General features: G+C 47.9%; 1 protein-coding gene across 2 annotated transcripts in view; it reads left to right on the forward strand.

Annotated features, from left to right (window-relative positions):
• Nucleotides 1-2,022: 2,022 nt before the first annotated feature.
• Nucleotides 2,023-24,592, forward strand: part of LOC122367801 (plectin-like) — a 111,567-nt gene continuing 88,997 nt past the window's right edge. For both annotated transcript variants that reach the window (XM_043341257.1, XM_043341340.1), the window contains exons 1-5: nt 2,023-2,547; nt 2,934-3,157; nt 3,470-3,598; nt 8,672-8,810; nt 18,033-18,146. In XM_043341257.1, coding sequence (XP_043197192.1) covers nt 2,353-2,547; nt 2,934-3,157; nt 3,470-3,598; nt 8,672-8,810; nt 18,033-18,146 — 801 coding nt within the window. In that variant the 5' untranslated portion in view covers nt 2,023-2,352. The remainder of the gene's footprint in view (nt 2,548-2,933; nt 3,158-3,469; nt 3,599-8,671; nt 8,811-18,032; nt 18,147-24,592) is intronic.

A 24,592-nucleotide genomic window follows, 5' to 3' on the forward strand; every position in this document is an offset into this window, starting at 1 on the left:
GGGCAATGCCGGAGTTGGGGCAAAGCCGAAATTCGAGATATTTCTAAAACCGTACGACATGGATGCCACGTCTCAGTGATGCTCTGAAGCTTAAGTGACTACAATTATCGCATGTTTGTTACGAGCCGTCATTTGGAATACTTCGGCTGTGAGGGCGCCAAAAGCGTTTTCAAGGTACGTTTCCCTTGTACTACGTGCGCCTTTGAAGCTGCATTTCTTACTCATTATGCTACCGTTTGTCTGGCCAATTCGGTCAAGTAATCTTCAGCATGTCCTTGCATAAGTGTGCTGCCTATTTGAAATTCATACAGCACTTTTAAAAGTTATGGGCCTGCAAATGAAAGTATGGCTGGCTGGGGTAATGCCGAAAACGTGCAATTACGCACGTTAAAGCACGCTACGTGGACTTTACTGCTGAAGAATAGCAACGCGTATTTTTAGTCAAACAAATTACACTTTCAGCCGGCACAACGGCCTGCTACCTATAAGGTATGATTTACCTGGCATTTTCTTATTATATCACACAATTATAACTTCCAGTGTGCACCAAACGTCCTCAAGCTCTTAAAACGCGTGTCAGCTTTGATGAATTTTGGATAAAGTTTGAGATAAATTGGCAAAACATCAATGTCGGCATTCCTCGTAGATCATTTATTCCATTTTCGGCTTTCCCCGCAGTCCGGGGCAACGCCGAAAAAGTAAGTTCTTTGATATTTTTAGTTTTTGCGCTTAACGGTATGCGAATTCATCAAATGCGCCTGGTATGTTTGAAAGACAAAAGACTGGCCTCTCGAATGACGCCAACAAGAATAGCTTATGTTGTCTACCTTGCGTGCTACGGGCGTCAGAAAAAAAGTATTCGGCGTTCCCCCAACTTCCCCTATGTCATTGAGCGGTGTCTTCAATGTGGGGATTTTCGAGTTGTGAAATCAGCTGCAGTGGTGCTGAGCCGGTGCGGGTGAATTGCTATCTGTGTTGAGGGCGTGTTTCCATTGTCCATGACTCGAGCGACAATGAGTTGTTTATAAATGACAGGTGGTACTGAATATTTAGAGGATGTGACCTAAAAAGCCTAAGACGGTGGATCTGGTTGCAGAGCATTCACCGGTGAAAGTATTATGGTAATAGGCGCTTGGATCTCATGCTGTCCTATCTATACAAAGTGTATTGGAGCAATTTGCTTTTATCATTGGCATATCACATACACGTAAACAGTCCACATTGTCATTGGTAGAAGGATTTGAAATATTCACCGAACCGACGTCGCTCTCAGATGAGACGATGAATTCACAAACATTGTCGATAATCATCTGTATTATCATTACCAAAGCACAATGATGTATGACAGTTCGTCCAACAAAGGATGTCAATTGCATATCAAACACACAAGGAAGGCTCTTATATGCGTTGCAAATCGCGATTGTACTGCAATCCTCACACAGAATATTATACATCTGACTGAGACTCGTTGCAATTCGAATATCGCTCACTCTTATTGTGCGTTGCATTGGCTACTCTCGTCTCTAAGCAGAACATACCTATTCCAAAAATAAGAAAAATAACCATTCATCCATCTAAGTTTACTCTGATGTTCAAGTGTTTATTATTATACGTTCATTTTGAGATTATGCGATTATAGGAAGTGCAGTGCAGATCAGTCATATTGCTGCACCAATACAATTATATCTATCCCTCAATCCTGCAATGGAAATCCAGTTGTGCGACCTCTAGCCCTAATCCTTACTCGTGCAACAGCAGATGCCTCCTTTCTGTCCCACTCTCCCTCTTGTTCTTATCTGTCACAGTATTCTGCCTGTTCTGCACATACGTACCGTATCTAACGCTCTCTGTTCTCCCACGCTTCCTAGCTCCACAATAATCCCAGCCTCACGCGCTAGGGAAGTGCACCTCTGGATTTCGTTTTTGCGCGATACCTCTCGTAAAGGTGGCTGCATCTGTTTATAATTCTGCTGCAACGGCGGCCGGCTGGCATATTTATGGCTGTGCCTCACATGGCCCGGCATCCAACGGCCTACCGTTGGCACCCGTTCCAGTTCCATAAACAGTGCACGCCCGCCAGGCCCGCGCGGCGCCGCCGGGACCGCAGGCTGCGGCGGTGCAAACCGCCACGAGCGGAGGGCACATCAGCGCAGGGTGTCTGGCTCACTCGCCAGTGGCCAGAGGCGCACTCAGCCCCCCGGTCTGGCCAGCTTCCGCCCTCTGCCCTCCGCAGGAACGAGATGATGAGAAAACGGAGCTGCACCGTAAGCCCGCGCGTCGACTCTGCAGCTGCTGCGCTCACGCACTCTGCACCTGCGCAGATCTGTGCAAAGCGCTCACTCCGACGATCCGATGGTCGGATTTAGCTGTCGGCTCCCCCCTGCGCCCCTCCCCCTCTCCTGCCGACGCGCCTGCGGCCGACGCCCCGAGCAGCCGCCCGCCGCCCGTGGGGGCGCCGCCGGCAGCGCGCGCCAGTCGAGCGTCGGCATCGTCGCCGGACGGGGAGGGTGGAGGGACCGGCAAAGTCGGCCGACGCCGCTCACTCAGGTGGGTGTGGCCCTCCGGCGCTGCCGACGGTGCAGGTGCCGCGTGCGGGCCGAGCGCGACGTCTAGCGTCCCCGGACTTCCCCGTCGCGTTGGGCGTCTTTGTCCGCTAATTTTGGCGCCGGCTGTGGTGGTCCCGTCGCGAACAACGCACAGCCCGCGTGGCCACCACCGACGGCGACAAATGTTTGCGCTGGAGCGACGTGAGTGGCGCGGTGTCGCGTGCCAGTGCCGGCGCCGCGCGGCGCTACGCCGGACCCATCTGTCAGAGTTGTCGGTCGCGACTGTCCGGCCCGCCGCGTCTGTCTCGTCGGCGGCGACTGACTGCGACGTTCGCTCCGCCGGCGTCGGGTGCGTCGGTGATCTCTGACGATCCCGCTGTGTTTCAGCTCCCGGCTGATGTGACGACGACTCAACGACGACCTGACGACCCCGACCGCCTCCGACCGACCATGAGCGCCCCCGGCAGTGACCCCAGTGACCCGAGCGGATCGGCGGCCGCCCGGCCCGACCGCAGGTCACTCAAGGCCCGCACCTCCGACCTCAGCTCCGCAGAGGCAGCCGCCCTCGAGCGAGAGCGATGGATGAGACGTATCCAAAAAGTGAAGGAGAGGTGAGTCCGAGTGTTTTTATCCGTCCGATCCACAGCCAGCTTGTACGGCCCATGAATATTATCTGTTCTTATCCCACAGCCGCATCTTCATCGATGATTGGCTCACTTTCCGTTTGATTTTCGAGGCGAACACTTTCACAATGACTTTTTCAAGAGGCAGCCTTATCGCCTCAACATTCAACAGGACCCCCATAAAAACACACTCATTTTGATTATATTTTCCGGACGTCGCGTGACAGTAAACCAAACTGTGACGGTGGATCGTGCTACCGTGACAGCGAGCAATGACCGTGATCACGACTGTTCCTTCAGGAACGAGGCGGAGCACCAGCGGACACTGCGGGACCAGCGAGAGCAGCTCATTCGACTCCACGATGTGCAGCTGCGGCGCATGCGCCGTGACCACGAGGATGACCTGCGCCGGGTCAGGATGGAAGCCAGGTGGGTCACCGCCCCAGGCGGCGTGGGCGGCGGAAGCGTCTTTGGCGGCGTCCTGTGATGTTTTATTCGTGTATAAACGGTGCCTGACATGGCGGGCAGGTGCACGCGGGACTCGGGGAGGGGAGGGAGGTAATTTGTCCTTCCGGTCTGCCGACTGATCCTGGCTGAGAGTAATGGTGGACGGAGTCTGCCAGAGCTTAGACCAATTCGTCTTTGAGGTTGGCATGGTTAATACGGGCACTGAAATGACTGACGAATAGTTGGGTAAATGTGATTAAATATATCGATGGTTTTTTCAAAGTGGAGAGAGTCTTCGTCTCTGTTCCACGTCCCAAATTTCAAGGTCTGTCTATCTGGCTGGTTTGGCTTCTTGTTTACTTTTTCGACCTGCTACGTAGTAGTACGGTTTGTTTGGTCTTGGCCCGGTAACTGTTTGGTTTTGTAGCTCTGTATTCAGGTCAGTCGTCCAAGGAATCGATGCATCGGTGTTTGGACGAGTTTTGGATGCAAATTAAAGTAGCGTCACTTTTGCTATACTTTATGGACAGTTCAGCACTCTTTTCATTGTAAAATACTCTTCTCACGTAAGACCCCGACTTTGTAATTTGCCTGGGTCTGGCACGCCGCTAAATTAAGATCTAGCCACGTTTATAACTTTTCAGGAAACGAAAATAAATCATTGAGATGACCGCGCCCGTCTTCAGGTGTTTATTTTGATTGGCTCCCAAATCTTCCGACATCTGGAGCTTTGATTCGGACTTCCGGGTTCTCATCTCTGTGTACCAAACTTGTCACGATTCACGTCAGCAGAGAGCATTAATAGCAGTATTTCTTTCCTTATGGTGAACAGAGCCTTCTTTAGGCCGCCATGTAAACTGCAACACAAAGGCGCCCGTCTTGGCGCCGCTCCAAGCCCCGGGAAGCGGCTATATCTGAACCAGGTGCCAACTCCGCGGGGAACAACTTTGCTGCCCTGCAGGGCCGCAGCTTTCCCAAACCAAATGAAACGCACTGCAACCAATGACTATCACGACCTTTCCTAACATAAAAATCGCAGCTTGTCACCTGTCAGTACACCTGTCAACTATCAAAGCACCACTGTCACCTCCCATACAACCAGCACAGTCAGGACCATTGACATCTGGGTCTGTGTCGGCGCTAAGTTGCCAAACGTACATCTGTCACATGGATGTCACGCGGCTGTCAGCCGAGGTGAAGGGCCAGGAGTCAACGCCCTTCGCTGATGAGACCGGTCACAGGGGGATGGACGAAGGCGCTCACGAATATACCTGAGAGAGTCTTGAGAGCCGGGCGCTCGGGAAACTGGCCGATGCAGATCACTGCGGGAACGAAGCACGGAGATGGAAGACACAACCCCTCGGATAGGAGAACGTATGTGCTAAGGGAAGCTGAGAGGGACGTTAAGGGGAGGGTTGGAGAATGCATGAGCACCACTGGAATACCGTACAAAAGGTGAGAAGGGCCTGGTTAGAAGGACCTGGTTAGAATAGGAAAGGACATCATGGTTCCTTAGGTCGAGAGCTCCCCAGGTCGTAAGGGATAAGTGCGCCTATGGGACGGACGGACAAATGCGTCCTGGGAGCGAATATGAGGGAGGTGCTCCGAGACCGAATATGAGGGAGCCCTGGGACGGAATATGAGGGCGCCCAGAGACGGAATATGAGGGCGCCCTAGGACGGAATATGAGGGGCGCGCTCCGAGACGGAATATGGGGGCGCCCTGGGACGGGATATGAGGGCGCCCAGAATCTGATGGACGAGGGTGCGCACTGCGTGCCGTCGGATGCCAGAGCGCGTGTTTTGATTGGATGATTGCCGAGAAAATAGCTGCTGGAGGACGGCTGCGGACGGCTGGGTGAGGACAAGGACGGATTGTAGCGCCAGAGGGTGCTAATGGAAACAAACGGAACGGGGAATAACATGCTAAATGTGGCAGAACCGCCCAGAAATTATTCGATTAATACAAACATCTTGATTCATTGCAAGCCACAGATGAGAAAGACGAATCAAGATAGCTAGCAAGCTTGATCCAATTACATCAAAATGAATAAGCACGAGACAAAAAGAAGCAGACGTTAGAGCTGATGAAAAGAGCACTAGTGAGCAGCGGCAACGCAGGTGCTTCCAACAACAGTTTGTTGCAATCCGCTCTGTTTAATGCAGCGGACTAGGCACTGGGCGGTCAGAACCCTGGTCAAGCTCCAACCATGCAGTGGCACGCTCATAATATCAGAGTCCGTGTCACGGCTAGGATTGACAGCGGCGCTGAGTGCTGAGTCTGGAATGTTTCTGAGATGACCCCACACCGTATGACTCATTATGTGACTCATAATTTTCCCCTATGTCGTGGGGAGCCAGGACTGACAAAGTGACAAGTGACTCGCAACAGGTTACAACAGTTGACAAGCATATAGACAGCATAATCAAGTTATCTGGGGAGGCTTGCACCATTCAGATGTTGAAAAAACTGTTTGCTTTTTTAGACTGCCAAAAGTAAAATGATACTTATTTGAGTGGCCTTTTTCACGGGCCCACGGGGCTTTTTCGTGCATATCCGAGCAAGAAATTCGTAACATTTTCTGAACCCAAACGTAGCTGTCCAGTCTGAGTGAGTGTCCACTTGCATTAGGTAGCGGCTTCACTACAAGCACTGAACTAATAAACAGACTAATTTGAGTTTGAATTTGGGCGCCAAGTGCTGGTGGCGGTTGTGAGATAAATAAAGTGTGGTCTGGTCTGTTGGCGTGTAGCGAGGAACCGATGGGAAGAGTGCCAGAGCCAAGCACATTCAATAACTGAAAAACTTAATCCTAGCATTGCTTGCCTCGCCGCGCGTTATAGTTAGTAAATCCGTTTCAAACGCAAGTTTATACGGTTTCAACGTGATAGCTCATGACCCGCATGGACGCGCCAACGTCAGTTGCCATGCATTTGAACAGCGCACGCCCCTCGGCTCTATAACATGACCCAGCACACCATACGAGATCATGTTCTGATTCCACTGCCCAGTCTCGGGTGTCAGATTCAAACTGACTCAGACGGGCTCGAAATTCGAGCCGTCACTAGAGCTAGCTAGCCCTTCTAATTAGCCACGTGTCGTATCGCCATCTCTCACAAGGTCAAGTGTCCCGATGCGTGTGAACAATTCGCGGCGTGATGTGTCTGCAAGCACAGAGAAATGATGAGCTGAGCGGAACAGCCAAACACATCCTCCCCAGGACACATTCAAGCTGCGCGCAGCTCCGTTCGCCGCTCCAGCCGTTAGCCTGGTTGCAGATGCTATTTCAAACGGTCGCTCTCACAGGATCGTCACCTTGTGCAGAGCAGTGGACCGTATAGAGACGGGGAGGGTCAGAGGGCAGAGGGCGAGGCGAGATGACAAGGAAGAGGGGTGCGGGGAGAGGTGGATTACGATCTGCAGCTCGCGCGTCAGTTGATTGTTTATGTAGCGCGCCGAAGGCGGAGCAGTTGACGGATGGATTGCACGGACTGCACAGTGAGAAGGGGAAGGAGGGATAAAGGGAGAGAGGGAGACGAGACGAGAGAGAAGCGACAGAAGAGTGGCCTGATGACGATAGCAGCGGTGATGATGGTAGTGGTGAGGACATGCTGATGATGGCACAATGATAGCGGCAGGCCTGTGACGCCATTGTTGTTGATGTGCGTTGTTTATGCCTTGCTTGATGGCGGAGCCATAGAACGATGCATTTATTTTGCCGCACAATGCACATCCGCACTGACACCACTAAAATGGGCGGCGGTCATCACAAAAGATAATAGAGCAAGTCATTTTTTCGTGCTCTTCCATTGGTCTCAAACATACCTATGAAACCAGCATTGAATGCGTATGCAGATGCACCATGCTTTATCTAAAATGAATGTAATACCTTTTTGTTTGCTTGCCCAGCAAGCTAGCTTAGCGCACGGCACATACGAGTTCTGCTTCTAGCCACACATGGTTGTAGTTCCATAGGCCTAGTCTACCATGCATGTCGGGGGTTTACCTTTCCCAATAAGCGGTCCTTACCTCAGCAATAAATGAGATAAACGCCCGTCTTCATGAGAGAGGCTTGGCACGATGATGGCATATTGTGTCGTGGCTCTCCCTTATCAATAATCAATTTCATCTCATGGACCAAGTCATTACCTTAACAACCACGACTTGCCGGCATGCACCAGCGTACTATGTTCAGAAAGAATGCAGTTCAAATGCTCGTATATCGGGGGTGATCTGGCGTGACGTATGGCTATATGGGTGTTTGTTCAGCACATTGGACCAAGGCTACTCATGAATTTAATCCGAACATCAAATAAGCATCACAAGAAACAATAATAATTATTGGATGCAACTAGTTATGTAAATTAAACCAGATGCACAGCACTCTTCAAGTCTTCACCTGTCTAGCAAGAGAAAACAGAGCTCGACGGGTGTGATTCAATGTCGTACAGATCTAATTATTTCCATATTTATACCATGGCATCATCAGTGCCATTTCGACATTGCGGCCACACGATTCAAGGATTCAAATATTCACCCCTCTTGTACCACTCCCTATTCTAGCTAACCTCAGCACCCCTGTGTACTCCTGTTTGATTTGGTGGCCCTGACTCACGGGGCTCCTTGCGAGTCACTTGCTTGTAACTGCCATAAATGTTTACCGCTCGAGCACTGGATAGTTTCGAAACTGGTGCTCTGACCGTCGCGTTCCTTTTACTCATTGGCATACGATGTGACCGTGCCCTGGTACAGATGGAGCAAATCAATGTCATGATAAAGGACTATTGCACCGCTGCTTTAATCAATTCGCATCAATGATACATTAGCCGAGTTGTTTGGTTCTTACATATTGCTAAACAAACGCTTTGCGTTGCTTTTGTCGGTTATCGGGCTTCGAATCTCATGTCGCAAGTTTTGCTGTAACAGGTACTCAGTCTTTTATTCCTATGTAAGTTTTGACGTCAGTTGCAACTCGCCCAGATATTATTCAGTGCGTGCTACCAAACAGCCTCATTACCTTATCACCTCACTGACGAGCTGCTGCTGACCTGGCAGGTCCAGCGTGGACCAGCTGCGCGCGCAGCTGGCGGACCTGCAGCGGCTGACCTGCCATCGCAGTGGAGAGCTCGCCCAGCCGACCTCCGAGCTGGTGCAGCTCCGGAGCGATAAACAACGGCTGGAGCGGCAGCTGCAGGTCGGAGAGGGAGAGGAAGAGGGAGAGGGAGAGGGAGAGGGAGAGGGAGAGGGAGAGGGAGAGGGAGAGGGAGAGGGAGGGGGAGGGGGAGAGGGAGAGGGAGGGGGAGGGAGAGGGGGAGGGAGAGGGGGAGGGGGAGGGAGAGGGGGAGGGAGAGGGAGAGGGAGAGGGAGAGGGAGAGGGAGGGGGAGGGAAGGGGGAGAGGGAGAGGGAGGGAGGGGAGAGTGATAGGGAGAGGGAGAGGGAGGGGGCCGAGAGGGCCGAGTGGGAGAGGGAAGGTAGGGGAGGGGGAGAGGGGAGGGGAGAGGAGAGGAGAGGAGAGGAGAGGAGAGGAGAGGAGAGGAGAGGAGAGGAGAGGAGAGGAGAGGAGAGGAGAGGAGAGGATAGGAGAGGAGAGGAGAGGAGGGGAGGGGAGGGGATGTGAGGGGAGGGGAGGGGAGGGGATGTGAGGGGAGAGGGAGAGGGAAAGGGAGAGGGAGAGGGAGAGGGAGAGGGAGAGGGAGAGGGCCGAGTAGGGAGGGAGAGGGAGAGGGAGTGGATGGGGAGGGGAGGGGAGGGAAGGGAAGGGGAGGGGAGGGGAGGGGAGGGGAGGGAGGGGAGGGGGAGGGAGGGAGAAGGACATTTCTGGCTGCAGCATTAAGTGAGAAAGCAGACGGATTATTGACCATTCCATGTATCTACCAAAATGCTGGGCGATTTTGTATCAATGGACGTTACGTATGTACTTTCATACCTATGACGTAGTAAGAAAGACCACGACTTATGTTTACCTATCCCAATATTGTACATTCAATGCTCAACGTACAATGCACCAACGACTCTATGAGTCATGAACATTCGTCCGCTAATTTGCACCAGCCCTGCACGGGTTATCTGAAGTCATCTCGTTGGAGCACGGGCACCCGATCCCGTCGGCCCTGAACCATCCTTGCACCTTGCTGAGCAGGGGAACCCTCGGTGGACCATAATGTGTTCCTCGTAACTGACTTTGATCTAATCGGTCAGTCGTGTAGGGGTGATCAGACAGGCTCGCAGCGTTGCTGATCTGGTTCGCTCTCCAAAGAAATCAGACATGTATATAGTTAGGTATCGTGTATTATGTGCGCTATCAGAAAAAAAGCTGCAGCCGGCGCTGATTGTTGATGCAATGTATGTTGCTACTCACCATTTGCACTGCTCCATATTCATTTGAGAATTTAAGACTTTTATTAATTAATTTAAAGATAATGTTAAGGTTGTCATTTTTTTACGCAACCTTCTCACGTTCGATTGTTACAATAAATAATTTATCTTAACTTGACTGTCCATCGATGATGGCCAAAGAATACAAAACGCAAATAGTTACATAGCATGGGAATGGTTTAATTCTTGCTCTGCTACTCCCTGTCTGTGGTGATTTCTTTTTAACAGAGTTTAGAAGTTGAACTTGAACGTTCATTGTGACAATTATGACTAGATAAGTGAAACTTTTTTAAATATAAAGGTACTGTATTATAGAAAGCCTTCGCAAACGCGTTTCGATTATATCATCTTCAGTGCTAGCTTCCCATAATACAAAAAGAAAATGGTACAAAAGTTCACAACATATCGCAAATACACACGCTGCAATTTTTTCTCACAATATCACGGGTAGAATGTTTTTATATACTTCTGGAATGCAAGACCGCAAATCGCCCCTCCTAAGGTGTAAAAGCCCCCCTTATGGTTCGTACATGGCACACTTTGAATTAATGCCGACTCAAGAATTTTTCTGTGCGATCTCTTCAGACCTGATTTCACCGCACTGGCTTTATCCCACTTAGGTAGGTGACCCTCTGTTTCGGCATGTAACGTAATTGAGTTAGACAAATTATGATTTATCAAATCACGCTTGTGTTCAGTTACTCTGGTTTTAAGCCCTCTGTAAGTTTCACCGATATATACTTTTGGGCAGCCCCCACAAGGAATTTGGTAGACTACGCTGTTCGCCCTTCGCTGTCCTTCAGTTCCTCCCTTAATCATGTCACCTATTTTTGTTCCAGATTTTTCTATCAGCCTAACACCTGCTTGATTTAACCCTTTTGCTAAGGATTGCACTTGTTCAGAGTGTGGCACAACAATGACTCGTTTGCTTTTCTGTTGTCTTTCTTCATTTTGGTTCCTTGTATTTGCTTGTTCTTTCTTCTTTCTTATGCGTTTGGCACTGTTCTTGCATCTAATGAGAAAAGCTCTTGGGTATTTGAGCCGTTCAAATACCTCGAAAATGTGTTTGATCTCATCTGCGATGTACTCTTCGCTGCAAATACGGTATGCGCGCAGGAAAAAGCCAATGACGACCCCTGACTTTGTTCTCATGCTATGTGCAGAATAAAAATGAATATAATCCTCCTTACTTGTTGGCTTTCTATAGACCGCAAACTTTACACTAACATCTTCCCTGATAATCTTAACGTCTAAGAAGTTAAGTGTTTGGTCTCTTTCTTCTTCTAGTGTAAATTGAATGCTCCCATGTACTTGATTCAGCTCTTGTACCTTCACGTTTAGATCCATTTCCTCTGGCGCAATGACCAAAATGTCATCCACATAACGATACCATTTTGTATCATTTCCCATCACCTTGCTGAATTCCTCCTCCTCTAACATTTCCATAAATAGGCACGCAGCAACCATGCGCTGAGAGGTGAGCCCATGGCAAGCCCCTCGTTTTGTGCATATTCTTCTTTGTTGAAGATGAACGGATGAAAGTTGAGGCAGAGCTTTACTAAAGACAGATAATCCTCTTTTGGTAATGGTAATGAATCTTCAGTTAGGCCGTTGCGCTTTTTCAATCGCCTTTATAGCGCCGTCGATAGGGACGTTTGTAAATAGCGCCTTGACGTCAAAGCTCGCTAGTTTTTTCCCGTTAAATTGCGTTTGTTTTAACCGCTCAATGAGGTCCCCTGAATTCCTTAAGTGAGCGTCACTTAAGCTTCCCAGAGTCATTGTCAACGGTTTGGCTAGTATCTTAGCTAACCTATGGGGCGCACTTGCAATGCCTGACGTAATAGGGCGCATCGGTATGCCCTGTTTGTGAATCTTTGGGAGCCCTCTCATTTTAGGTGGCAAAGGATCTTGTTCCAATGTGTAAAGTAGTTGTTTCTTGGTTTAAAGTTCATATGGTTTAAAGTTCGACTCGGGCAAAGACCAAGTATCATTAGTTGAACACGTTGCTAAAAATTACAAAAATAACGATACTAATGTTGACAAGGGCTTTGTTCAGGGAGTAGTGACATGTTGCAAGATTTTGGCTGACAAAGAGAACAGCAGCCTACCAAGAAGATATCATGAGGCACTAGATTCACTAGCCAAGGACGATTCTATTATCATTACTTCAGCAGACAAAGGTGGGGGTATCATCGTCATGGACAAGAATGATTACTTAGAGAAAATGAATGAACTTTTGAAGGATAAGGTATATGAAAAGAAAAAGACAGGTTATGCAAAAGCTGAAGGAGAAAAATTCAATAAAGAGGCTCGAAAAATTCTTAAAAAGTCTGAACAAGGAAAACAACTACTTTACACATTGGAACAAGATCCTTTGCCACCTAAAATGAGAGGGCTCCCAAAGATTCACAAACAGGGCATACCGCAGAGGTCGATAAAATCTCTGACCATCTGACCCTAGTCAGAGAAAAATAAGCGAGCGAAAATCATATAAAGAAGAAAATATCATGGAAGAAATTCTAAGATTAGCAAAGCCAGCATTGTTACATCCATACACCTATGTCATCGACTAACAACAGCACGAGTAACAATTTAGTGATGACAGTTTTCTACAATTTCTCCACTTTCTCCCTAGTCAGACCTGGTCTGATCCGGTCAGAAGCAGCTCTGTGCCTATAAGGTCGGTTTCCCTACCAATTCATAACCAAATATCGCTCTTATTGGCAGTCGGAGAAAGTGGTGTTTTTGTCGACCGCTTTGTTTTCTTCAGCTGCCAAACGCTTGAGACAAGAGAAAAATAGTTGAGATTTATCAATAATAGTCGCTAATTCTTGCGATGTTTATTGCGAATCTGAAGGAATTTCTTCAAATACAAGGAAAAGTCTCAATAACGGGAAATAGCCACCTTAGCGGCAAAGACGCTAAGGCAGGGGTCGGCAACCTCTTTTTGGATGGGGGCCTTATATGTGATTTGGAAGCAACCGGCGGGCCGGAGCATGGTCACAATTTGTTACAATCACGCGCAGGAGCAACGGACCGGAACACAATGTTAGTTACTGATGCCAGCCGCGGGCCGGATCCGGCCCGCGGGCCGTAGGTTGCCGACCCCTGCTAAGGGCCCGACAGCGACGCGCGGTGAGGGAGGGAGGGAGTGGGTAGGGGGACTAGGAAAAAGGGGAGATGAGACGCGGGGCAGGAGGGCAGGAGGCCGGCGCTGGCTGCGGGGAGGGTAGGGGTTGGGGGGGGGGACTCGCAGGAGCAAAAGACACCCGGGTTTCAGTCGGCAGAGGACTGCGTGCGCGTATTGTATTGTATTGTATTTTACATCATTGGCACTTATCTGTGGCGAACAGTCGGCGATACCTTGGCAACAAGTCGGCGCACGCAGCGATATGTAGCCGCCGACTCGGCGACTGTTTGGTGATTATATTCGTTTATCACAAGTTCGGAGAACGGCCACGAAATTTTCATTTTTCATGAAAAATTTGTGGCGGTCGTGACGAGCCGTAAAAGTCGCGCGGTGGACACCGAATGGTCTGCGAAATGCCAAGACCGGGGAAGAAAGATCCCGAATCGGTCCGCGACATAGGATGACCTGCATAGTCGTGCACATTCGTGTACCAAAATTTGGCAGTGTAACAAGAGCTTATGACTGCCGTATACCAGTGTTTTGGGTTGCGTGGATAGGTATCCAAATTCATCATTTCTCACAATCGCGAAGAAAAGCCTGGAGAAAATTGGCAGGTAGTCGGAGGAACTCCATGAATTTTGTCGACCTCTGGCATACCGATGCGCCCTATTACGTCAGGCATTGCAAGTGCGCCCCATAGGTTAGCTAAGATACTAGCCAAACCGTTGACAATGACTCTGGGAAGCTTAAGTGACGCTCACTTAAGGAATTCAGGGGACCTCATTGAGCGGTTAAAACAAACGCAATTTAACGGGAAAAAACTAGCGAGCTTTGACGTCAAGGCGCTATTTACAAACGTCCCTATCGACGGCGCTATAAAGGCGATTGAAAAAGCGCTGAACGGCCTAACTGAAGATTCATTACCATTACCAAAAGAGGATTATCTGTCTTTAGTAAAGCTCTGCCTCAACTTTCATCCGTTCATCTTCAACAAAGAAGAATATGCACAAAACGAGGGGCTTGCCATGGGCTCACCTCTCAGCGCAGTTGCTGCGTGCCTATTTATGGAAATGTTAGAGGAGGAGGAATTCAGCAAGGTGATGGGAAATGATACAAAATGGTATCGTTATGTGGATGACATTTTGGTCATTGCGCCAGAGGAAATGGATCTAAACGTGAAGCTACAAGAGCTGAATCAAGTACATGGGAGCATTCAATTTACACTAGAAGAAGAAAGAGACCAAACACTTAACTTCTTAGACGTTAAGATTATCAGGGAAGATGTTAGTGTAAAGTTTGCGGTCTATAGAAAGCCAACAAGTAAGGAGGATTATATTCATTTTTATTCTGCACATAGCATGAGAACAAAGTCAGGGGTCGTCATTGGCTTTTTCCTGCGCGCATACCGTATTTGCAGCGAAGAGTACATCGCAGATGAGATCAAACACATTTTCGAGGTATTTGAACGGCTCAAATACCCAAGAGCTTTTCTCATTAGATGCAAGAACAGTGCCAAACGCATAAGAAAGAAGAAAGAACAAGCAAATACAAGGAACCAAAATGAAGAAAGACAACAGAAAAGCAAACGAGTCATTGTTGTGCCACACTCTGAACAAGTGCAATCCTTAGCAAAAGGGTTAAATCAAGCAGGTGTTAGGCTGATAGAAAAATCTGGAACAAAAATAGGTGACATGATTAAGGGAGGAACTGAAGGACAGCGAAGGGCGAACAGCGTAGTCTACCAAATTCCTTGTGGGGGCTGCCCAAAAGTATATATCGGTGAAACTTACAGAGGGCTTAAAACCAGAGTAACTGAACACAAGCGTGATTTGATAAATCATAATTTGTCTAACTCAATTACGTTACATGCCGAAACAGAGGGTCACCTACCTAAGTGGGATAAAGCCAGTGCGGTGAAATCAGGTCTGAAGAGATCGCACAGAAAAATTCTTGAGTCGGCATTAATTCAAAGTGTGCCATGTACGAACCATAAGGGGGGTTTTTACACCTTAGGAGGGGCGATTTGCGGTCTTGCATTCCAGAAGTATATAAAAACATTCTACCCGTGATATTGTGAGAAAAAATTGCAGCGTGTGTATTTGCGATATGTTGTGAACTTTTGTACCATTTTCTTTTTGTATTATGGGAAGCTAGCACTGAAGATGATATAATCGAAACGCGTTTGCGAAGGCTTTCTATAATACAGTACCTTTATATTTAAAAAAGTTTCACTTATCTAGTCATAAGAGTTTAGAAGCTCGGGGCTTGCGGGTGTGTGATGTGCGTCTTCATAATGTCGACATGTTCTCACGTCACGCTGACCTTTTTATATCATGATGGGTGTCCAGTAGTTCAAGGCCAACAGCTAATGCATCCTTGCCCCCTTTTTGTGCGTTGAGATATTCGAACACCGCGTCATTAGTCTCTTTGTCACATTTCAGGCACAGTTAACTGTTGTTATTGAAGTCGTTATCTCTAGCTTCATGGCCTATAAAACAGTTACGATAATGGAAGCTTGAATGACAATGAGCATTTGCGTGACATTACGAACATGTTTCATCGGTTTTGGTTGTTACAAAAACTTTGAAGCTGCTTACAGAAAAAAATATTGGATCTCGTTCGCATGCCTCTTAATATGTCTTGCAGTAACCACAAAGACTGTCATACTCGATGCAGTGGCTTTCTCTCTTGGCGTGTCGCGTCGAGTATTGGGCATCCCGTTGATTTCTTCACCTGGCTGAGCTTCCTGACGACACCAGGATGTGACTGGCCGATGCCAAAGCCGCTGATACTACGTGTACATACGTACCCCTATGTCGCCACCCTCGGCTTCCCTCCCCTTCGCGTGACCACAGCCGGGGAGGCGGGGCCGATCCCGTGGGAGGCTCTGATCCAGGCAGCGTAAAGTGGGAGATTGCGGGGTTACCTCCCTGGCTCAGCGGGGTCAGCACAGGGTCACGGGGTCAAATAGGAAGAGTGCAGAAACGTGACTCATTTGTGCAGGCTCACGCGAAACTCGCGGAGCCCTAGAAACTTAATAGGATTGAGGTCAGACTGGGACATTAAGTTCGTTCTGATTATCCATGGTTGTCATAACGGTGTAAAAAATACTGCGTCCATAAATATTATTTCAGTCGCGCAATAGCAAAAAATGTTCCTACTTTATGAATAACTATATTCAAAGCAGGAGTTGACTGTTTAGCTTTTTTAAGGATTCGTTGGTACATACCTTGAAAATGTCATTAATCATGTGCTTTGCTGATTCTGCACTTCAGAATTGTCATTATTCATCTACGCAAGAAAACAACTTTTCGTCACGTTGGCATAATTTGACGTAGTGAGTGATGGATTGGAAATTACGTAGATGATAAATAGTTCAAAATGTGCATCGACATTTCATACCTTAACCCGCGCGGGGCTGGGGTCTCCAGCCGAACGCGCGGGGCTGGGGGGGGGGGGGTAAATTTTACCCCCCCCCCCCTGTTATCTCCCGAACTAATGGTCCGATTTGGAAAATTCAAACGCCAATCGAAAGATCTCATCACGAACAACTAAAAACATGTACTTAATTTTAAGTTTGAGGTCAAGGTCAAGGTCAGGTCAAGGGTACAAATTGCAAGTTCCTACAGTATCGGCCTTGCACCGTAGTTGCCGAAGAATGGAGTCATGGACTGAGACTGATCGCCCAAAACGTGTTCTTAGGCTACCAAGACAATATTCGTTGCATACAATATCATTCAGAGGTCAAGGTCAAGGTCAGGTCAGGTCAGGTCAGGTCACCAAAAACAAAATATAGAAAAGGGCATGTGCGACACATGTTTTATGGGTCATTTTACTCATAGAATTCAATAGGCACACTCAATAAGTGATATGGACCACCTTTGGATGAATTTCAGGTCGAGGTCAGGTCAAGGTCAGGTCAAGTGAGGTCAAATTTTGAAGTTGGTTGTTAAGGCCTAAAAAGGTGTCTATCTGATGCAGTTTTTCACGGTGAATCGAATGGTGCTACTTTTGTCTCCGTACGAGGTCTAGAACTTCCAAAAAAGTCATTTCTCAAAATTTTTGTGTGTCGTGACGTCATACAATTTTGAATAACTCCCACATTTTTGAACCGATTCTTCTAAAACTTGGTATGTAGGTGCACATAGACCACTTCTCTGACATATATTCCGGTTTTTTCGGTACACTCAAAATTTTGGATTTTATAGCGATTTTCCCAAAAAAGTCAGTTTTTTGAAAAAATTTGGGCCAAAATCCAAAATTTTCAAAAAACCGAGATAGCCATTTGATAGACAAAGTAAAATTACGTATATCCTTTTTTGTTACGTCTTGATTCCTTTAAAAATGAAGATGTTACCGGCGTTTGAACTTTTGCCGTTTTTGAGGCGAAAATGGCGAACATGACGTCACTAAAACGTCAATTTCTCAAAAATTTTCCGACGAATTTCGCTCAAATTTTCAGGGAACGTGTCAAATTGATGTAAGAAAGGGTACTGAAAGTTTGGCGGCGCTGCGCGCCGCCGTTTTTGAGATATTGCAAAAATTCGCGAGGGGGGGTAAAATTTACCCCCCCCCCCAGCCCCGCGCGGGTTAAAGTACTTATTTTGCTGTGTCCTCGCTACTATAAAGCAGAAGTCCCCATTTCTGTCAAGTTTTAACAACGGCCTAGAGGAATGTAAATTCATCAGTAATCGGTCAGCCTTCTGGAACAAAGTAAGACGAATCCCTTCTTTACACATTTTGATTAGTAATTGCACAGTTTTGCCCTTTTCTGTGCTGTTGTTTGAAATGAAATTTTCTCTACACTGTTACTGTAGAAGTAGGCACTATGCGCAATGCGCATTGCGTATCCTGCCGTTCCTTGATTTTGTTACTTGGGTGTACTTAAATTCTCATTGTTTTGTTTACAGGCGGTTGTTGAGAGCGGTCGCAGAGACGGCGACTTTGATCGCAAGACAGACGACAACTACGAAAACGAACCACGAAAAAACGAAAAACACAATAAAAATAATACAGCCGAAACGGTAAGTGGCCGGACCAGGGCCGGATTGAAAATCCAGTCTTACAGCTTTCACTGCAGATTAGTTCATTTTGTTGACACTTCCATCCGATCCCACTTCCCAGTGAAAGTCAATAAATGCACTAAGCTGCCAACCCGAGTAGAATTTCAATTGATCAACAAGCCGGTTTTTAGGCACAATCTCCGCCAGGATTAATTGCCTGGAAATATGGTGACAAACTCGTTTAATGACTCAACTCATGCGTTGATTTGCAACTAACGTCAAATGACAGCCCACAAAGCGTCAATCGTGTTCAATAGCGATTTTACAGTTTCAACCAGGATTCCTAACTTATCTTTTCTAATGGCCCGTCCAATCCTGCGAGCATTCAAGGGAGGCGAAGGGTAGTGGGTTTAGGGAGGGAGGGGAGGGTTTGGATCTCCAGACAGGAAATGCCAACAACGCCCGACGTTTGGCACGAGACTTGTGATTGCATGCAAGGATTGCACGTATCTCAAATGACATTTACCTTTATCATGGTTATTAAGTGACGCGATCACCACACACCAGCCACTGGGCCGAAGCAAGCGTATTACGACATGCATAAATCGTTACTTTCATCAATTAGCTCGCTTAGCTCGGTATCCCTTTTCGGTGAGGAGCTGACTGCTTCGGTTATGACTAGGCTCTGTCCCTCTTCAATAATGCAAGCTTTGCATGCGCTTATTACCACTAACCCCTGGATCACTGTCTCCTTCTCACTATTTTCTTTGGGAATGGTGTAGCGGCCAGTCAAGCTACATTTAGTCTTGACTTCTTTGCCTCTTCTTATGACAATTTACTAACTTGCCAAGTATTGTATTAAGCCTTGTTTTTGTTTGCTTTCCTTTTTCTTAGCAGGGAGTGTCGCGACTTGCATCATATTTTTGTCTTGGGAGGTATTAACGTAAGGTTCTGTTGTCGCGTGGGTCAGTGGGTGGGCACTCCTGGTCGTCTGATCTAAGGCGGCGGCTTAGAAAAAAAAATAAGTCATTAATCATGTCACTCTCGGTAGAAATTACTCAAATTAACCCGCGCCCTGCTGGGGGGTGTTTGAACACCCCCCCCCTTGTGGTTTTTTGCGAAGCGCCGCCGTTTTTGGTACACCTTATCATACATCAATTCTACACATGTTGTGAAAATTTCAGACCAAGGTCATTCAAGGTCAGGTCACCAGGTCACTTGAAGTGACCTCACCTCATAAAATGTTTCAATGTCTGTCATAGCTACACCGAGTGACCGATCGCTTTGAAACTTTCAGCGATTGCTAAGAGCAATAGCATGTACAAATTGTATATCTCAGAATTTTGATATCCATGACCTAAGGTCAGGTCAATTTTGCGACCTCCCCATTATAAGTCAATGGGAGAAAATTGAAATGCGCCTCTTTTGGACGAAAAGCATTATATACACTCCCAAACACTGAATTACAAGTGGTTTAGACACACTGAACATGAAAATGGTGTCCGTGACCCCTGTTTATGCCCTGAGGTCATCTTAGGTCACGAATGGTATCTGACAGTTTTTCGCAAATAACTTTTGATAGAGGCATGCTAGAGCGATGAAAACGCCTTATATGTGTTCAGCTCGACGATACGGATCGACTGATATGCAACATGACCCTTTCCGGTCAGGTTGGGTCATCACCTTGACCTGAGGTCAAATTTTCAAGTTGATCTTTCAAGGTCAAGTTATAGTTCATTCGATGCGTCTTGACGAGAGGAACACGATGCCGGTTAAAGTAAGCTCGTACAAGGCTTGGGTCAAAAGTTATTGCAGAAAAACTGTTTCCGAAAAAATCGGCTATTTTTGCAGTTTTTGCCCCCTGCAGGCAAAACCGTTGACGTTAGGTCAAATCTGAGAGAATTCCCCAGAAAGGGCGTTAATAGGGCTATCGAATGCGCTTTTCCGTGGCGCTGTAGCTCTATTGGTTCCCGAGTTATGCGTTGGCTCCTTGGAAATTGTCGACATTCGACCTGGAAATCGGCGAAATTTTGCCTTCAATGACCTCTGGTGACCTGACCTTTGACCTGACCAAAAAATTGACCGAAGTGATTTCCTCATTGTTTTTGACGCTCTTTCGAACGCCGCCTTCCGCGTATCGCTACGTGGCCCAGGAGCCGAGTTAGAAGGGCCCATGGACTGTATGGACAATGGACATGGACTGTAAACATACAGTCCATGTTCAAACACCCCCCCCCCCAGCAGGGCGTGGAAATCCAGGACCCCCAGCCGGGCGCGGGTTAAAACAAAATATAGGCATCGAATCAAATCGTCAATCGTCATCACGTCCAAATATGCCTTTATGAACCACATTTAGCAGGGGTTACCGTCCTTCAGTCGTCGATCTTCCAGTCCTCTCAAAAGGCGTTGGCACGGCGCCTGAGGCGTCGGCTGCGGCGCCGCGCCGGTCCGCCGCTCCAGTCGCCGGCTTGTTTACATTGGCCGTGCTGATGACGTCACCTATGAGACTCGCCGCCCCGTCACTGCTGGCTCCCCTCCCCTCCCCCTACACCAACCCCCTCGCGCCACGAGAAACATACAGTCCATTGGCATCGGCTGCCGAGCTAATGGAAATGCGATAATTTGAGTAGCAATTTGTCGTGTCATAGAAGTTAAAGTGACATTTAATTCCAGAATGAATTAGATTTTATTAAAATTAACACAGTGTGTTCTTGATATTTTGAGTCACTTCTTCCACGAATGATTTTTGTTTTGTTGGGTTAGGCCCTTTCGGTCGACAAGACCATTGCAGAGCCGGAAGGATGATAGGAATTAGGGGGAGACATTGGTCTGGGCAGGCATCCTAGAGAGTCGCCGGGGCTGAGCCCGTCCATAGGACAGGCCGACCAGCCCCCCAAGTACTCTCTGCACCCGGCTACGGGGTGCAGCTCCCTCGGGAGCAGCGGTGCCGCTCCAAGGGAGCAGCCCGCATGAGATAAAGATGCCTGTCCAGCCCGGAAGGGGGTTGTGGCGTGGAGGAGAAGGATTTCAGTATCCTGAGGATAGAAGCACGGATAGGTGTCCACGAATGACTCAAAAACAAACGTTTGTAGGTCTGGTTGAAGGTCTTTGTAGGTCTCAAAACCTCTGGCTACATGACACTGCTACAGGCTACTGTTAATCATTGCTGCACTGGGATGGTAGCGAGCAGCCTTACGCTGCAGCGTCCAGGTGGCGCTCGCTGCGCCATACAGATGTCGCTAGTATGCAGGAGCTCAGTGCCACAGCAGCTGAAGGTCGAATCAATCAGCAGCGTGTCCGTGAGAGCTGTCGAAGAGCGCACTAGAAAAATCAGTCCTTGCTATCCTCAGGACAAACCCATCCGCATTCCGCCTCACGCCTCCCCTTCCGGTGGTGAGAGAATACCCACACCAGGGCCACTTCCTCTCCGGGATGGCCGTTTGAGCGGCAGGGTGGGCTGTCCCACTCCCATCGGGACATGCCCCTCCCACCCACCGGGACAGTCTCTGCCCCGCAGTGCACCGTTGGTGGTCCGCACATTCAAATGTCTACATCTTATCCTATAGAGTCTGATATGAGTGAGATGGCTGATATGCGAGTAATCTCCTACGAAGAAAACAAGCAAAACAAAAACAAAAATGCTACCGATTTTATGCATAAATCAATACCTTTTTCTCTCTCCAAGCAGTTTCATACCTACTTATACATATTTCGGATAGTTCGGATTATAACTTTCTCATCTGGTTGAGTGGCCGGTTTTGTGCGCCTCGTACCTGTCTCGACTATGACAGAGCCTAGCAATTTATGATATTGCTATAATAGCTCTTTCGTGAATGTCTTCCAACTTATTGCAAGCGACTCATAAATAAGTAGGTATATTTCGACTTGTATGTTTCCGTGCTCTATAGATCATGGAAATCCGTCGCACAGACAAATCGTCGTAAGGCACCACACAATTCACATCAGGCACTCATTCACGATCACGAGAACAGTGTCCACCAAGCTGCGATCAGTTGCGACCAGAGATATGCACTACGGTCTACGGCACTAAACTATGAAGAAGCATGTTCCCAGTTCCACATTCTCATCATGACTCACTGGCTAGCGAAACAGACCTTCCCTCAAATCGACCAGGGACTGGAATCGAGCGGGTTTTGGTATGAAAAAGCGAGAGTTTTCTCTCTTTTTTTTTGCGAAGGAATGTTGGACAGAAGCACTGGCGGATCCAGACTTGCGTTTTTTTTTTGGGGGGGGGGCCAACTCCTGCAAGTAACCAAACCTAGGGTACCCCCAAATCCTGTTTTCTCATCGGATTTAGGCCACTTATTTTTTCGTCACAGCCCTGAAACGATATTTTTTTAAACTAAAAATAAAAAAAAATAGAAATGGTAGCCCACCCAACCCGAGCCTAAATATTACTTTGAAAACACTTCAAATTGCTTTTGTCGACCAATTAGCCCGCTCCGGGTCGGTGCGTGGCGCAGCCTTCGCGGGCTGGGAGGTGTCGGTTGGACCCCCTGCCGTTCGGCCCCTGATTAAGCTAGAGCTCGCGGAAAAAAAAAACAGGCGTGTTGCCCGTTAGTGACGAGACGAAGCCGATGATACCCGATTTTAAGGTCCTTGGTCATTGGTTGACCTTCCAGGGCGGTGTTTCACGGTCGTGCTGACAGCCGCTGACAGCGCATTCCGCGAGCTAAGGTCAGCCTTCGGTAGTGTTGTGGGTATAGGCTTGTTGATGTCTCCATTGAAACCAAAAGTGCCATCAGCGCTGGCAGCGGCTGGCAGCGTGCCGTGAAACACCGCCCAGGTCAGGTCACAGACCCAAAAGACGGGAAAATCAGGACCTGTCAGAACCTCCTAAAGTGAGGCTGTAATACGTTTTTTTTTGTGCTGATCACAAATTTCATGTTAGTTTGGATCATAGATAATGTCTTCATGCGTTTAGACCATGTCGGGGCAGGTCAGGTCAGATCAACCAGTAGGAGTACTTATGGGCGTCCGTATAGCAGGTGTCCACTACCACTGGCAGCTACGTAACATGATACGAAGGCATCAAAACTACTTCGTAAATGTTCAAATGGCTGCAAAATGCTAAATTCAAAATCAGCTAAACGAAACTATCCTAGAAGCATGTTAAACTCGGAAAAGTGCACCGAGGTCATCAAAGGTCAATGACCTGACTTGACCGTAAGGTGACATTGGCATCCGCCCTAATGCGTGGGAGCAACATCATATCACATGTTTGAGCGTTTTAAACCACAAAAAGACTATAAAAGCGCGGATAATGTGAGCCGACATACGCCGAATCGCTATTCCGGCCAAACATGGCCTCCAACATGGCCAAACAGTCTCGAGAAATAGGCCACAAGTCAAAGTTCACTTGGGTCAGGGTCATGAAATTTTCAGACTTTGTCACCATGAGGGTACTAAAGTTTCGTCGCGATCGGCTTCATGATACCTTACAAGTTACACGATAACGTCGATCGAGAGTTAAAGCATGGATGAAGGAGAACCAGGGGATGAAGGTTCTTTCATCCATGGTTAAAGTGTGCAATAAGAACTTCTTGGGTGAAGACAAGACCAACACTTTTATCAAGCTCACAGATTTTTAATGATACGGTATTTTCTCTCTACCTACTACGCCCTTCTCACATTCATTTTTCTTAAGTGTTTTTGGGGACAAAAAATATATGTTGTTCCCCTTTCAGGCTTGGGGGCATGACCCCGTGGCCCCCCTGGATCCACTAGGCCGAAACTAACTAGGTTGTTTTCAAACGGTCTGATATTTCAGGTCATAGTTTGCAAACGGCCGGTGTTTTCAGGTAATTTCATATGGCCTGACTGGGCCAGGCCGTTTGCAAACGGACCGAATTTTCATACGGCCTGTAACATATATTCAGATTTCGACATCTGTCGTAGCATCAAATGCTGATGTGGCGCACTCAAAAGCCGGAATTGGTCCTTGGATGCCGTAAGGACCCTTTTAACCCGCGCCCTGCTGGGGGTCCTGGATTTCCACGCCCTGCTGGGGGGGGGGGTGTTTGAACACCCCCTTGTAACTCGGCTCCTGGGCCACGTAGCGATACGCGGAAGGCGGCGTTCGAAAGAGCGTCAAAAATAATGACGAAATCACTTCGGTCAATTTTTTGGTCAGGTCAAAGGTCAGGTCACCAGAGGTCATTGAAGGCAAAATTTCGCCGATTCCCAGGTCGAATGTCGAAAATTTCCAAGAAGCCAACGCATAACTCGGGAACCAATAGAGCTACAGCGCCGCGGAAAAGCGCATTCGATAGCCCTATTAACACCCTTTCTGAGTAATTCTCTCAGATTTGACCTAACGTCAACGGTTTTGCCTGCAGGGGGCAAAAACTGCAAAAATAGCCGATTTTTTCGAAAACAGTTTTTCTGCAATAACTTTTGACCCAAGCCTTGTACGAGCTTACTTTTACCGGCATCGTGTTCCTCTC

This window comes from Amphibalanus amphitrite, unplaced genomic scaffold (assembly GCF_019059575.1).
Source record: "Amphibalanus amphitrite isolate SeventyFive unplaced genomic scaffold, NRLGWU_Aamphi_draft 000003F_arrow, whole genome shotgun sequence".
In the NCBI taxonomy this organism is placed as follows: domain Eukaryota; kingdom Metazoa; phylum Arthropoda; class Thecostraca; order Balanomorpha; family Balanidae; genus Amphibalanus; species Amphibalanus amphitrite.